This window comes from Megachile rotundata, chromosome 15 (assembly GCF_050947335.1).
Source record: "Megachile rotundata isolate GNS110a chromosome 15, iyMegRotu1, whole genome shotgun sequence".
NCBI classification, from domain to species: Eukaryota; Metazoa; Arthropoda; class Insecta; order Hymenoptera; family Megachilidae; genus Megachile; species Megachile rotundata.
Window position 1 is genome coordinate 9,097,313 of NC_134997.1, and position 15,394 is coordinate 9,112,706.

General features: G+C 34.4%; 1 protein-coding gene across 5 annotated transcripts in view; it reads left to right on the forward strand.

The window, feature by feature from the left end:
• Window positions 1-9,078: 9,078 nt before the first annotated feature.
• LOC100882038 (salivary peroxidase/catechol oxidase) overlaps window positions 9,079-15,394 on the forward strand; it is a 38,336-nt gene continuing 32,020 nt past the window's right edge. For 2 of the 5 annotated variants that reach the window (XM_012286138.2, XM_076540336.1), the window contains exon 1: window positions 14,453-14,798. In XM_012286138.2, coding sequence (XP_012141528.2) covers window positions 14,687-14,798 — 112 coding nt within the window. In that variant the 5' untranslated portion in view covers window positions 14,453-14,686. Of the gene's footprint in view, window positions 9,220-14,452; window positions 14,799-15,394 lie in introns of those variants that run through there. The other 3 variants (XM_012286137.2, XM_076540334.1, XM_012286141.2) reach the window with 2 other exon arrangements.

Sequence of the window (15,394 nt, forward strand, 5' to 3'; positions counted from 1 at the left end):
TTCAAACTTCCAAGCATTCAAACACTCAAATATTAAAATTTCTAAACTTCAGAATTTCAAACCCCCCCGATTCCCAATTAACAAATTATTCAATTCCCAAATTTGCAAATATCCACATTTTCTAACCCCAAAATTCCCAAATATCCACATTTCTAACCCCCAAACTCCAAACATAACTTCCCAGGCGGCAGCCATCTTGCGACGCCCTTCGAAAACAAAATGGCCGCCCTACAACCGTAACCAAAATGATTTCCACCAATAACAGCAACAACAACCCGCAAATACTAAATTTTCCACGGACACAAGTAATAAAACAGTTATCAATTATATACACAAAGAGTCATTGAAATCACCGAAAGGAAAACTGTGTTCACAGAGAGTAGTCCTATCACCATCTCGTTTCCTAATGCTTGGTAAACGTTGGAGAATCCTGTTTAAATTTATAAAAGTCAACGGGAGAAAACATACATTGGTAGATTCCATTTCTTTCTGTTTGGCGAGGGATGTAACAGCGCTGTTTATGCATTCGTTGATAAAGTATATGCGTATACATATGTATAATCTGCGCGTGAAACGTTGATCCTCTTACAATAAGTGGTATTTACAAAGAAGATGGAAACAACCCAATAAGTCTGATCGACGTACCAGCAGGTTTTGATCAATTCGCCTAATCAATTCTTCGTCTTGTATGCAAATGAAATGGATGATATTGCAGTGATCTTTGTGGATCCTTGTAGATTGCGAAAATGCAATATAACGAGTGGTGCTATGTTGGTACTTTGTGGTACTATGGCGCTTGGTAATCTAACGCGTAGTACTACAACGCGTGGTGATTTAACGCGTGACAATACAACGCTGAAAAATTTACTTCTTGGCGAAGCAACGCGTGGCGAAATAACGCGTGGTAGTTTAACACGTAGCAATACAACGCAAGGTAATCTAACGCGTAGCAATACCACGCGTGATGATTTAACGCGTGACGATACAACGCTGAAAAATCTACTGCTTGGCGAAAAAACGCGTGGCGATATAACGCGTGGTAGTCTAACGCGTAGTAATTTAACGCGTAGCAATACAACGCGTGGTAATTTCAACGCGTGACAATTAAAACGCTGAGAAATCTACTGCTTGGCGAAACAGCGCGTGGCGATATAACGCGTGGTAGTCTAACGCGTAGCAATACAACGCAGGGTAATCTAATGCATAGCAATACCATGCGTGGTGATTTTACGCGTGATAACGCAACGCTGAAAAATCTACTGCTTGGCGAAACAACGCGTGGCGATATAACGCGTGGTAATCTAACGCGTAGCAATACAACGCGTGGTAATTTAACGCGTAACAACACAGCGCGTGACAATACAACGCTGAGAAATCTACTGCTTGGCGAAACAACGAGTGGCGATATAACGCGTGGTAGTCTTACGCGTAGCGATACAACGCAAGGTAATCTAATGCATAGCAATACCACGCGTGGTGATTTTACGCGTCATAATACAACGCTGAAAAATCTACTGCTTGGCAATATAACGCGTGGCGATATAACGCGTGGTAGTCTAACGCGTAACAATACAACGCGTGGTAATTTAACGCGTAACAATACAACGTGTGGTGATTCAACGCGTGACAATATAACGCTGAGAAATCTACTGCTTGGCGAAACAACGAGTGGCGATATAACGCGTGGTAATCTAACACGAAATTGGAGATATAATGGCTATACAACGTACGGTCATCTAACTTATCAATACTTGTCAATGCGCGTGGCAATAAAATGCATAAGAATCCAAGTGACAATACGGCAATAAAACGCGTGGCAATATATCGTTATAATATTTGACTATACATTGCTTGATTGTATTTTGTCTTTCAGTTGTGAACCAAGTTGTAATTAACTCATAATAAAATTACCTTTCGCACTGAATTAAACCTGACTGTAGTAAATTATCCAGCTATGTGATTAAACATATATCGTTGACACACCTTGGCATAACATTAAGTTACAGTTTCAGGCTACATCGATACAACCACATTTACATGTATTTACTATACAAGCGTAAAATTAGTTCAAGCTCGAAATGTAAATGTTTCGTTTCTGGAACGCATGTTTAATTTATCCACGAATAACTGTAGACGATAGAGAATTGACTCGTGTAGTAAATTGCTAACTGGAAACCGATTAATACGCACCGATTCATCCTATTCATGAAACGATCAGAGGATTTTTCTGCAACTTGTAAATAATGTATTTCATTACGATATGAAGCATAACACGATCATTACTGTTATCGATTACACGAGGAAAGTGATTATTCAAATATGGTTCGATACTTAGGATATTCATTCACAGCCGCACGTCAGGAATTCGATAAAATGCTTACATTTCCATGTTGTTTTCCGATCGAGAGGGAATATAGTGAAAGAAAAATTTTGTACGACACGATTCAATTTGAATTGCCTTGAAAATTTGCATCCTAAGTAAACGGCTCTGACTGATATTAATTTTTCAGCAGTACACTTTTTGCTGCCGTTTTTTACGAGAAGCTTTTTTTTTAGCGGAAATTCCATTAGAATACGGGTTGTTGCAAACGGTACAAAATATTACATCAGTTAATTGTAATTTTATAAATGTATTATTTTTTGGATTGGGGAAATAATTGAGGGTGTATAATTAATGCAAAGATGTTGGGTTGACAATTACTTTTATTTCTATATAGAGGTATTTAGTAAAATTCAGTAGACAATAATTCTCTTCGTAATATGAGGTATAACGTCGATTTATGACAGTTTATATTGTCTCACGTTTTATTGCCATTTACGGTATGGATTTGATTGCTGTAAGTTTTTGAAGGTTTAGACAACCACCTGTTAGATTACCACGCAGTATACTTTCACGCATTAAATTTCCATGTGTTATATTGCAACGCGTTATATCGCCACGTGTTGGGCTTCCTCGCGTTATATCGCCACGAGTTAAATTTTCACTGATTCGACTTTTATGTGTTAGATTACTACGTATTATATTCCCTCGTGTTATATCACCGCATGACAAGTTACCTCACGTTATATCGCCACGTGTTGAACTTCCACGCGTTATTTTGCCACGCGTTAAATTTTCACCGATTCAACTTTTATGTGTTAGATTACTACGTATTATATTCCCTCGTGTTATACCACCGCATGACAAGTTACCTCGCGTTATATCGCCACGTGTTGAACTTCCACGCGTTATATCGCCACGTGTTGAACTTCCACGTGTTATATCGCCACGCACAAAATTTTCACAGGTTGAACTTCTATGCGTTAAATTACTGCGTATCCTATTCCCTCATGTTATATCACCGCATGACAAGTTACCTCACGTTATATCACCATTTGTTGGACTGCCAAGATTTACATCACAACGCGTTAAATTTTCACCCGTTAGACTTTCATACGTTAGATTACTACATATCACATTCCCTCGTGTTATATCGCCACATGACAAATCACCTCGTGTTATATCGCCATGTGCTGATTTCCACGCATTAAATTTTCATCGCTAAAATTTTTATTCGTTAGATTACTGCGTGTCATATTCCCTCGTGTTATATCACCGCATGACAAATTACCTCGCGTTACATCGCCATATTGGACTTCCACGCGTTATATTGCCACGCGTTAAATTTTCACCAGTTAGACATTTACACGTTACATTACTACGCTTTACAATTTCACTTATTATATGACCACGCGTTATATGGCCAAAACCTCATCATTCTATTTCAGGTAAAATAAACCAAAATTTCAAATGAATTAGCATTTTTACAATTATCTAAAACCTGAAATGTGACTAAATTGTTCAGTAAAAAATTGCGAATAAACAATTTAACAATTTTTTAATGATTTATATGCAATTTTAATCGTCGACTGAATTTTACTACACAGCAAGTACAATCAATTACAAACTTATAAATAATTAATTACACAAGTACATTTTTACCCAATCTTATACTTAGTTCTGCCTTTATGCAAATTAATCGTTAATTATCCTTTCAGATTCTTCCTCTGCATTACGTATGATTGTACAAAGTGTCCGTGATGATTTGCAACGGTACCGTTATTTCTTTGATATCGACGCTGACAAAAAATTGTTTACGTGCTAATCAACATGACAATTTAATTAGGTGGTAAAATAACAGTACAATAATTGAGGAAGGTCAGCGAAGAATAATCAGCGTAATTTTTTTTATCTCTTCGTGACACGGGCCGATTGTATAAACTTGATTATAAAAATTTATGTCGCGTTACTTCATTATCTTCGTGTATTTACTTCTGTTGAAAAAGATAGTGCTTGTTAATAACAGCTATTTGGTGATTGCCGAGTATTTAAGAAGTCATGTTTATAATTATCTCTTTGTATTCGTAATTTCTTTGTTTGAAAAATGTTTAAAGTTTCTCTTTGTACAATTATAAAAATTATTAATTTTCATGAAATTATAGAAACGTTTGAATGAACGTATGAACGTTTGTGGGAATATAGAAATATTTTGTTATGACATTCTTTACAAAATTATTTAGACATTAATATTTCATAATTTGACATTAATAATTCTGTAATTAATAATTAATAATTGACATTAATGATACAATTGTTTATGTGAATATAGAAATGTTTTGTTATAATATTTTTCACAAAATGATTTAGAAATTAATAATTCATAATTTGACATTAATAACTAACAATTGACATTAATAATATAATTGTTTATGTGAATATAGAAATGTTTTGTTGTAACATTCTTTGCAAAATTATTTAGAAATTAATAATTCATAATCTGACATTAATAACCAATAATTGATATTAATAAAATAATTGTTTAATATAACATAATATAATATAAATGTCAGAAAGATTTAATGTAAATAATTAATTATATTAAAAAAAAAAAATAATTAGTGCAAATATTCCTGAATGAACTGTAATTAGGGTACGTTTTTTCCACTGTTCATTGACAACGTAGAACAAGCGGAAACGATAAATTAAAAATGATCGATTAACATACTAATGAATGCACAAATGACTTTATATCACCATCATAAATTAACTCTTGAGCAACAGTATCATACACAACAGATCAAAAACATTGATCGAAAATATCAGTCTTTATACAATTTTTATAAAATTATAAAATTACATATTTATAAAATTATAAAATTACAATTTTATAAAATTATAAAATCATAAAACAAGTTTAAAAAATATTTATTCTACGATTTCTATTTTTCGAACAAAAAAATTAATGCAGTTTTTTCTCGCAGGATAAAGGAGGAGTAGTTTCTCAATTTTTCCGCCAGAGGTCCCTAATTCACTTCACTATACCCCTAAACATCACTCTCGATAATTCCCACCTGTTATTAATCATTTAACTCATCTTTACTTTGTCATAATCTAAAAATTTTTCATCTTGCAAATTTACGAAGAAAATTATTTTAAAGCAACCTTTATTTAAAAATTATAATCGATTAAAAATGTATCGAATTACGTTTGAAATTGCAAAAAAAATCCGTCAGATCTATTTCTGGTGTTTGATCGTTCTGAATTTCATTCTATTTGCATACTTGTTTATTGGCGAGTGACGATAAACCATTATCTGCATATAGCGCGTGCAAAACACGCTTCGACGAATCGATTTATGTAATTGATAATGGTCGAACAAACGAAATCTCATGATATACAACGTGACCGAAAGCCAGTAATAATTTAATTTATTCCAGTTACCTAATTGGAAGAAATGAGGGAGAACGAAAAGGTGGACAAAAAGTTATTAGAGTAGTTTATACCTGTGTTACGTGTCTGATTTTTGATTGCGTACAGCTGTGGAAATTTATGTAATTTATTGTATGTTTTTGTTGGGGCTTGTATTTGAGACGAATACTGTTATTCTTTGGAGATTTTTATTTTTACTTTGTGTTGTTTTGTATGTCGGTGATGTTTTCACATTTTTGTATGGTTAATATTGGTGATATTAGAAGATTTTGGTGATCAATATGTTCTGTTGATATCACTTTAAGATTTTAATAGAGGCATAAATGTGAAGTTAATTTTTTTTATTTTTTTAATAGGTAAATTTGTAAGTTGCTAACATTTTAAGAGGATCAAAATGTCAAATTTGAAAGTTCTCAAAGGACCAAATTTTTACATTTATAAATTCCTAAGTTTCCCAATTTTCAAATGACCAAATTCTCACATTCCTAAATTTCTAACTTTTCAAATTTTCAAATGACCAATTTCTCACATTCCCAAATTTTGAAATGACTAGATTCTCACATCCCCAAATGTTCTAATGCCCACGTTCTCACATTCCCAAGTTCCCAATTTCCCAAATTTTCAAATGACCAATTTCTCACATTCCCAAATTTTGAAATGACTAGATTCTCACATCCCCAAATTTTCTAATGCCCACGTTCTCACATTCCCAAGTTCCCAATTTCCCAAATTTTCAAATGACCAAATTCTCACATTTCTAAATTTCCAGCTTTCCAAATTTTTAAATTTCCAAATGACCAAATTTGTGTGTTTTCAAATTCCTAAATTGTCAAGTGACCAAATCACCAAATTTTCAAATCCTAAAAATTCCTAAATCCCCAAATTCCTAAGTCCCCAAACCCTGAAGACCCCAAATTTCCGAATTTCAAAATACACCACCTCCCAAATTCCCAAATCTCAAATTCTCCAAATCTCCATCTCCAAATCCCAAAATTCCCAGATTTCAAAACTCTCATTCACTTTTCCTTTTCCCCGAATGACAAAATTCGCCGAACGATTCATCAAACATCAACGTCATCACACAGGAAAACCCAAGCAACTTTCTCGGTTAAAATAAATATTTGTTCAATTTTCCTTCATTATCGCTAGTCACATTGACAGCTTGATTACGAATTCTTATTTCGAATTAAAATCACGTGTACCAAGAACTCCAACTGCGTATTAACGAATTCCAATCGAATGAGGTGCTCCTACGACCGCTGTTCTATACCTATCGACACATGTATATAAAAATTTATACCTTCAACACTCACTATACATACAAATACACACTCAAATATATACCTAACATACTTATGTATGTATGTATGCCAAATAAAAATTTGGCAAGTGTCAACCCTTTAACCTACTATTTTTTCCGCCAGTTGCGACAGCCATAACTAATAACTGCTACGCTGTTAATAACAATAAGAAAACTTGAAATGTTAAGTGAAAATAAATGTATTTTAGGGATTCTTAATTACACAAATTATAATTATAGTATTAAACAACAGACTCAGAGTGTAAATACGACTTAGGTTTTTCTGAACTATGATGGGAATTATACAAATTATGATTGTAGTATTAAATATCAGACTCAGAGTGTAAATACGACTTAGGTTTTTCTGAACTATGATGTGCGTCACGAGTGCGTTAAGAGTGCGTCAAGATTGTGTCACGAGTGCGTTAAGAGTGCGTCAAGATTGTGTCACGAGTGCGTTAAGAGTGCGTCAAGATTGTGTCACGAGTGCGTCATGAGTGTGTCAAGAGTGCGTTACGAGTGTGTCATGAGTGCGTCAAGAGTATATCTTGAGTGCGTCATGAATGCGTCAACAGTGTGTCCCAAATACGTCATGAGTGCGTCACGAGTGCGTTATGAGTGTGTCATGAGTGCGTCACGACGGTCACGAGTGGGTCACGAGTATGTCACCAGTGCGTCACAAGTGCGTCACTATATTTTTGTTAAAAGATGTGACAATGTCTTCAAAGTTCGTAATGAAACTCCCAAATTTTCAAATGACCAAATTCCAAAATTTGTAAGTCTTCAAATAACCAAATTCTCACATTCTCAAGTTCTCAAATTCCCAAATTTGTACATGACCAAATTCTCACATTCCCAAATTTTCAAATGACCAAATTCTCATATTCCCAAATTTCCAAATTCCCAAATTCCCAAATTCCCAAATTCCTAAACTCCCAAATTCCCAAATCCTCAAATTCCTAAACTCCCAAATTCCCAAATTCCCAAATTCCCAAGTTCCCAAATTCCCAAATCTCCTAATTCCCGAATCTCCTAATTCCCAAATTCCCAAATTCCCAAACTCCTAAACTCCCAAATTCCCAAATCTCCAAATGCCTAAACTCCTAAACTCCTAAACTCCTAAACTCCCAAATTCTCAAATTCCCAAATTCCCAAATTCCTAAACTCCTAAACTCCCAAATTCCCAAATTCCTAAACTCCTAAACTCCTAAACTCCCAAATTCCCAAATTCCCAAATTCCTAAACTCCTAAACTCCCAAATTCCCAAATCCCTAAATTCCTAAACTCCTAAACTCCCAAATTCCCAAATCCCCAAATTCCCAAATTCCCCAATTCCTAAATTCCCAAATCCCTAAATCCCCAAATCCCCAAATCCCCAAATCCCCAAATCCCCAAATCCCCAAATCCCCAAATCCCCAAATCCCCAAATCCCCAAATCCCCAAATCCCCAAATCCCCAAATTCCATCCATTCACTTCATCCCAAGATCACCTACAAAACCCACAAATTTTCTCAAAACATTCCACAACGCCAAAGTCCACAACGAACCCAAATTAATTACTACACTCATAAACCTTCAAACATTCCCCCCTCCCCCCGCCCCAACCATTAACCATGTAAATAAGCCCATATATCTCCTAATCTACGATCTACTAATCTACCTCGTCCTAAGAACATACACAAAATCCACAAATGTTGTCCTAACATCCCACAATGTCACCCACAGCGGACCTTGAGCTCCATCCACTCCTCGTGAATCCCCTCACATGTCCGCCACCGCCATCGCTAAATTCGCAAGATCCGAAGTTCAAGTTCAATGTCTCGACCGCAAACAGAACCCGTGCGAAAGCATTCGGAAGCAGAAGGCGATGGCGGTACTCGGAGTAGATGAACTCTTCGTCCGGGGTGAAGATCGACCCGGAACGACCCCGACGATCGTACAGAAAGACCCGCACACGATCGAGTGACCAATGAGAGTGTCAGAGAGGGCTTCGCTATCTAGAATCACTTGTTGGCCGATAGAGCTCGTCTTCGTATATAGTTGCAGTTGAAAAGCGAGGATCAGCCAGAGGCGTAGCCGAAGTGGCGCGAACACGAGCTGCAGTCTAATATAAACTGGCCAAGGTTTGAACCAGTGTCCGACTTTGCCTAACTCAGGTTGATCTGGAACCGTGAGTATGCTACCTGTTACTCCATAAACGTCCTTGACGTTTCCCGCGCTTTTCCGCCCCCAACTTCGTATACTTTTTGTACTTCTTGCAACAAATTTCTTATATTATCGATGATAGATTCATTGATCCCTTTTTTCTGGAGTCACTTGCTAATAATGCTTGGAGCTTCACACCTGTTTTCTAATGTCTTTGTTTTGGTTCGGTGTCCTCAATTAAAGCTTAACGTCTTCGGTTGCATTGCATAACAGTCCCCGATTCGGTTTTGTGGAAAACCGTCCATTTTGTGGATGTTTCAAATTGTTTTTAAGTTAGAGGGATATTGGAGGGAATTGAAGATTGATTGTGAGGTGGGTGTGGGAATCGGTGGAGGTATGAACATGACAATGAGAACGCGAATATAAATTTTGCTGTGGCAGTAGGGTGACCTAGATCCGATAGTTATTTTTAAGAGACTGAAGAACGGTGCATGTTGATAACGGTGTTAGCTGCGCGTTCTTTTATGAATGGAGATTTTATCTTGCGGATTCCACGGATATCGAGGTTCAATGAAACTGTTGCTATTGACGATGCTAATTTATTGATCTGTGATATAGGTCTCTTGCGACATGGAGATGAGAAAGTCTTTATGCTAATTTCTTATTGCTATGATTTCTGTTTCTGTTTATGCAAATTTCTTCATGTTATTAATTTATAAAAAAAATTTAATTATATTTTTAACTTCTTTAGAAATTATATTTTTTGATGGTTTTTTTAATTGCAGTATTTTTTTCATTGCAGTATTGCAAATTTTTTTTTAATACAATGTCATTTATAAATGTAAAGTTTTATAATTGACAAAATATGAATTAAATTTTACTTGTCAGATGTGAAAGATACTTGTTTAACATGTTTTAAATCGACAGCAATTAAATAGAAAAAAAGAACATAAGATTATAGAGAAGCTCCACATATATGGCCGTGTACATTATTAAGCTTAAAAAATTAGATCAATGTCCTTGAATATTAAACTTACCTTAAACTTGCCCTAAGTAGAAAATACCCTAAATACAAACAAATAATTTGGAATGACGAAAAGTATAAAAACAACAAAGTTCTGAGTTTCCGCCAATTTTGAATCAAATATTCCCGCCATAAACGCGTTCGTCCTTATCGAACGAGCAATATCGTGCAGTTTTGTGCAGCAAACAATAGGTGACGCATTCGTAGCACTTTCTTGTGATTGTGACTCATTATGTAATCTGCAGACTTCAAAACAATGGTTTTTGAATACAACACTTGTTTCCGAGTTGATTCAACTTTTAGATACGATAGATGTATCACTTATTTTTTATTTTAGTAATATTTTACATTTTCTATGATTAATTATTTAATAATTTGTAAAACTTATTTTGTTAATTTGTAAAACTTCTTGTATTTAAAATAAAAATTTAAAAAATGAGAACATTGCTATGTTCTTATTAATAATTTCAACTGCAATATTTAATAGTTCTTCCATAATATGAAATTACTATATTTAGTTACAATTAATATTATCAACAATGTCATCCAAGATTACCAGATTAAAATAATAACAGTACGATAATTTTTGTTTCATAAATTACACAGAAAAAAAAAACAAAATAACAGTTAAATTATTCGACAATTCTAACTGCATACATCAGAATTTTATTAACGCAAATAAATAATGGTTTAATGTTAAAGAAGGAGATAACGGTATCGGTAGACGATATTTTTAGACGATATTTTCTATTTTATCACGCAAACGAGTCAAAATCGTCGACAACGCAAACTATAAAATGTCCCGATTACTAAAAATAACTAGGTTGAAAATAAAATAGTATACACGATGTACTATCCGTACTCTGTTACGAAATACCTGCAAACAGATGAAGTATAAAGCCTAACATCCTTGAGTGTCTCATTCTCTCCATTTGTAGAACATATGTTTCACATACGGGCATGTGTTACATTTTAAACTGCATGGAAATTAATATCTACAATTACCTTCATTTCTCTGCGTTATAGTTATCTACAAAATTAACCTTTGGTTAAATTTGTCAAATTAAAATTAATTATTACACATTCATTTTTATATGATATATAATCATATATGGTTAAAAAAGTGGTCGAAATGATGATATAAAATTAAAATAACCTTCGGTTAAATTTATCAAATTAAAATTAATTGTAACATGTTAATTGTTGTATGATATATAATCAAATATATTCAAAAAAATTGTCGAAATAATGATACAAAATTAAAACAACCTTTGGTTAAATTTATCAAATCAAAATTAATTGTCATATGTACAATCGAATATCAAAAAATTTGAAATTTGAAAAATTTCAGAAAATTTCAAATGATGGACAAAAATAGTGAAAGAACCAAACCCCACCAAAAATAAAAATTAACAAATAAACTTGCAACCAAATAAACAAGGTGGTATTCGAACATCAACAACGTGATTCAAACATAAAAAAAATATAGTGACGTGTTGCAACATTGCTCGAGTACGAGTTAATAATAACACTCTTGAGGCTGTTCGAAAAATTTGTCACGTGTGGCATCGTGCACGTTGTCTTGCAACAATCAAGAAACCTATTGACTAACACATGTCTACTGTACTGCAATTCCTTCTGAACTCGATCTAATGGTCTCGAATACGATACCGTTGTAATCGTTTGACCTTGTCAGTAACTCGTAATGTTCTTTACATAACGACGTTCAAAAAGCTAATCTCTCTTTGAGGAGAAGCTTGAAAATCTTTTTTGCAAAAATTGAAAATCATAGTTGGGTTTTGCTGGGAGTTGGAGTGCATCAAAATAAATTAAGGTTATTAATTTGTATGTTATATATCGTTCATATGTTATAGGTTAGGTTTCATATATTTCTATTAAGTATTATTGTTAGGTTAAATAATTAAATTGTCAAGTTTGATTGTTGAGATAATTGTAACTCTATAATTGTGATAGTACTGTCCTTTATTTCTTATATTAAAGAGAAAATACATGTGCAATATACAGTAAAAATATATGTAGTTAAAATACATATGGAATACTGCATATACATATACATTTACATACATACACATATGTACATGTATAAAGAATACATGTGTCATAATACAATGTGATACCAGAGTCCTTCATTTCTGGCATTAAAGAAAAAATACATATGCAACACCACACATACATATACATATGTACATGTATGAAGAATACATGTGTCATAATACAGTGTGGTATCAGAGTCCTTCATTTCATTCTTTTGTACGCAAAAATTCAGTAAAATTCGTAATAATTAAAATTAAAATACATATACAAAAAATATACATATCACACTAAAAGTACATATACAACAAAAATGAAAAAAAATATAATTCATGAATGAAAATTAATATCAGAAAGCACATATCTATAGTATCTGAAGTATCGGTCAACTTTCCTAATATAACTAATACCAAAATACGGGAGCCTGAAAGTACAGGTAAAAACGACAGGAAGAAAAAATGTGTAACGTTCAAACGTTGAAGAAATCCTATCGGTTCGGAGCAGAGGCAAGAAAAACGGTAAAGATGCCGGCCGGTCGAGCGAGCACGTGATACATGCGTGACGGATAACCATTTTGTACGATCTTCCTATAGCTTGCTACGTCCCTTTCCCCTCGTTACGTTGGGATTACTTTGCCATTCCGTTCCCCGCCATTCGTGCCTACTTTCATGACAAGGGAACGGAAAGAGACGGACAATCATATTCATTCTGACTAACCTTCTCAGCGAGAAGCGTGCGTAAATTAGCCGGTAGTTGCGTTTAAACACTTCTGATGGATATTCTTCAGTAGATGGATTTTGAAGAAGATTCGTTTTGGAGGAAAATTCGAATTTTTTTATACATTTTTATGGGATTTGATTTTGAAGGTTGAAATGAAGTCAGGAAGTTTTGTGGATTTTAGAATTGTAGGGGAAGAATTGTTGGGATTGTAAAGGTTTGAGGATTTGGAGAATTGTAGAGTAGGTTAGGAACATAACCTCAGAGTTTCAAGGTTTCAAGATTGCAAGGTTAGAAATTCCATAGGTTAGAGTCCTAAATTTCTGTCTGGAACGAATACACCCAAAGACTAACGTATCTGTACTTCCAAATTTCTAAAGTCTTCAAAAAGTAATAAATTCTCAAGGTTTCAAAGTTTATTCTAAGCTAACAAGGTCCAAAGGCCTCAAAATTTCAAAATTCTACCAAAGTTTCACAGGTTCCTACATTTCAAAAAATCACGTCCCAAAATTCGTGGGTGCATTCCCAAAATTGGAAAGTTCCCAAATTTCCAAGTCCCCAAATTTCCAAAATGACAAAGATCTAAAAATCTGGGTCCCTAAATTTCCAAAACCACAAAGTCAGCAACTAAGCTTGAAGTTCCAAAATTTCAAGTACCTAAACCCCAAAATCACCCAGTCCTAATTTCTTAGGCACTTAAGTTCCAAAAGCCACAAAATCCCTAAGTCTAAATTTCCAAAATAAAGTCCTAAGAGCTCAGGTCTCCAAATTCTCAAAATCAGTCCCAAAATTCTTAACCTACACCTGAGATCTTAAAGTCCCAAATGTCTCTAAATTCCCCAAATATATCCTCTAATAATTCCCCTAAAATCCCAAGTACCTATAACCCCAAAATCCTAAAATTCCCGAAAACACCTAAAACCCCAAACCAAATTGCTGCAACTTGAAATCGTAAAAATCTAAAACCCCAAACCTCCTTCGACCCGAAATCCCCAAAATCTCCAATCTTTCCAAAATCCCTAAAATCTCCGAAATCCACAAAATGTTAAAAATTTCCAAAATCTCCAAACTCTCCAAAATCCCCAAACTCTCCGAAATCCCCAAAATCTCCGAAATCCCCAAAAGCTCCAAAATCCCCAAAATCTAAAAAAAATATAAAATAAAACACCAACGTCACAGCCTTTAAATTTTCATTATCCTCAACCTTGAACCCCCAAAAAACCCTAAAACCCCCAAAAATTTCGCAAAGATGCCCAACTCAGTAAATGTACTTTTCTACCCGAAGTAACAAAGCCAAGTAATGTGGATGCGACTTAACAGATTTCAAAAAGCCGCGTAACGAAGGATCGTTTCCAGAAGATGTTGCCAGTTGTTGCGTTGTTGGTACGCATGGGCGCAGACATTGCGATTCCAGAGGGACACGCGCATGCGCAGTGCAGGGTAAATGTTCTAGAATATCAGGAGGGGAGCATTCCACTGGGAGAACCAAATTCGGGTGGTCGATAGTACCTACAGGAAGTACGTCCAGTCCGCGAGTGTTTGTTGTATATTTGCTTTTTTTCGACACTTGTTAATTAAGAGAGAAAAAATTATCGCTTGTTCGTCCGAATAATCGGATAGTGACCACCCGATCGCGTTGCGGGAAATTATCGATCCGAGAAGGATCTTCTCCCTTGTTTGCCAATTCCGAAAGGGCCAAATGGGCTCCGATAGCCCGATCATTCAATTGTCAAACGATAAAATGGGCGTGGACGTGTTCACCTTCCTGTATCAGAACTTGAGAGTCGATCGATTCCAGAAGTCGTATTTAGGTAAGAAATAATGATTGAACACTGTGCCACCCGAAGTCACTTTGGGATATTTATGTCCTGTTAGCACCTTCTTGTGTTGAGTTACGAAACGTTCCATTTTGTATACATTAGTTAACGTACTATTGGATGTGTTGTTAGAAATATGAAAATAAAAAATATTATCTGAAATTCAGAAACTGGGAATGTAATCTAAAATTGAGAAAATGGAAATGTCTTCTGAAATTCAGAAACTAAAAATGCAATTTAAAATTTAGAAAATGGAAATGTCTTCTGAAATTCAGAAACTAGAAATGTAATCTAAAATTTAGAAAATGGAAATGTCTTCTGAAATTCAGAAACTAAAAATGTGATCTAAAATTTAGAAAGTAGAAATTTAATTTGAAATTTATGAAATAGAAAAGTTAATATGAAATTTAGAAACTGGAAATGTTAATGTAAAATTCAGAACCTAGAAATGTTAATTTAAAATTCAGAACCTAGAAATGTTAATTTAAAATTTAGAAACTGGGAATGTTAATATAAAATTTAGAAACTGGAAACATGATCTAAAATTGAGAAACTAGAAATGTTAATAGAAAATTTAGAAACTGGAGATG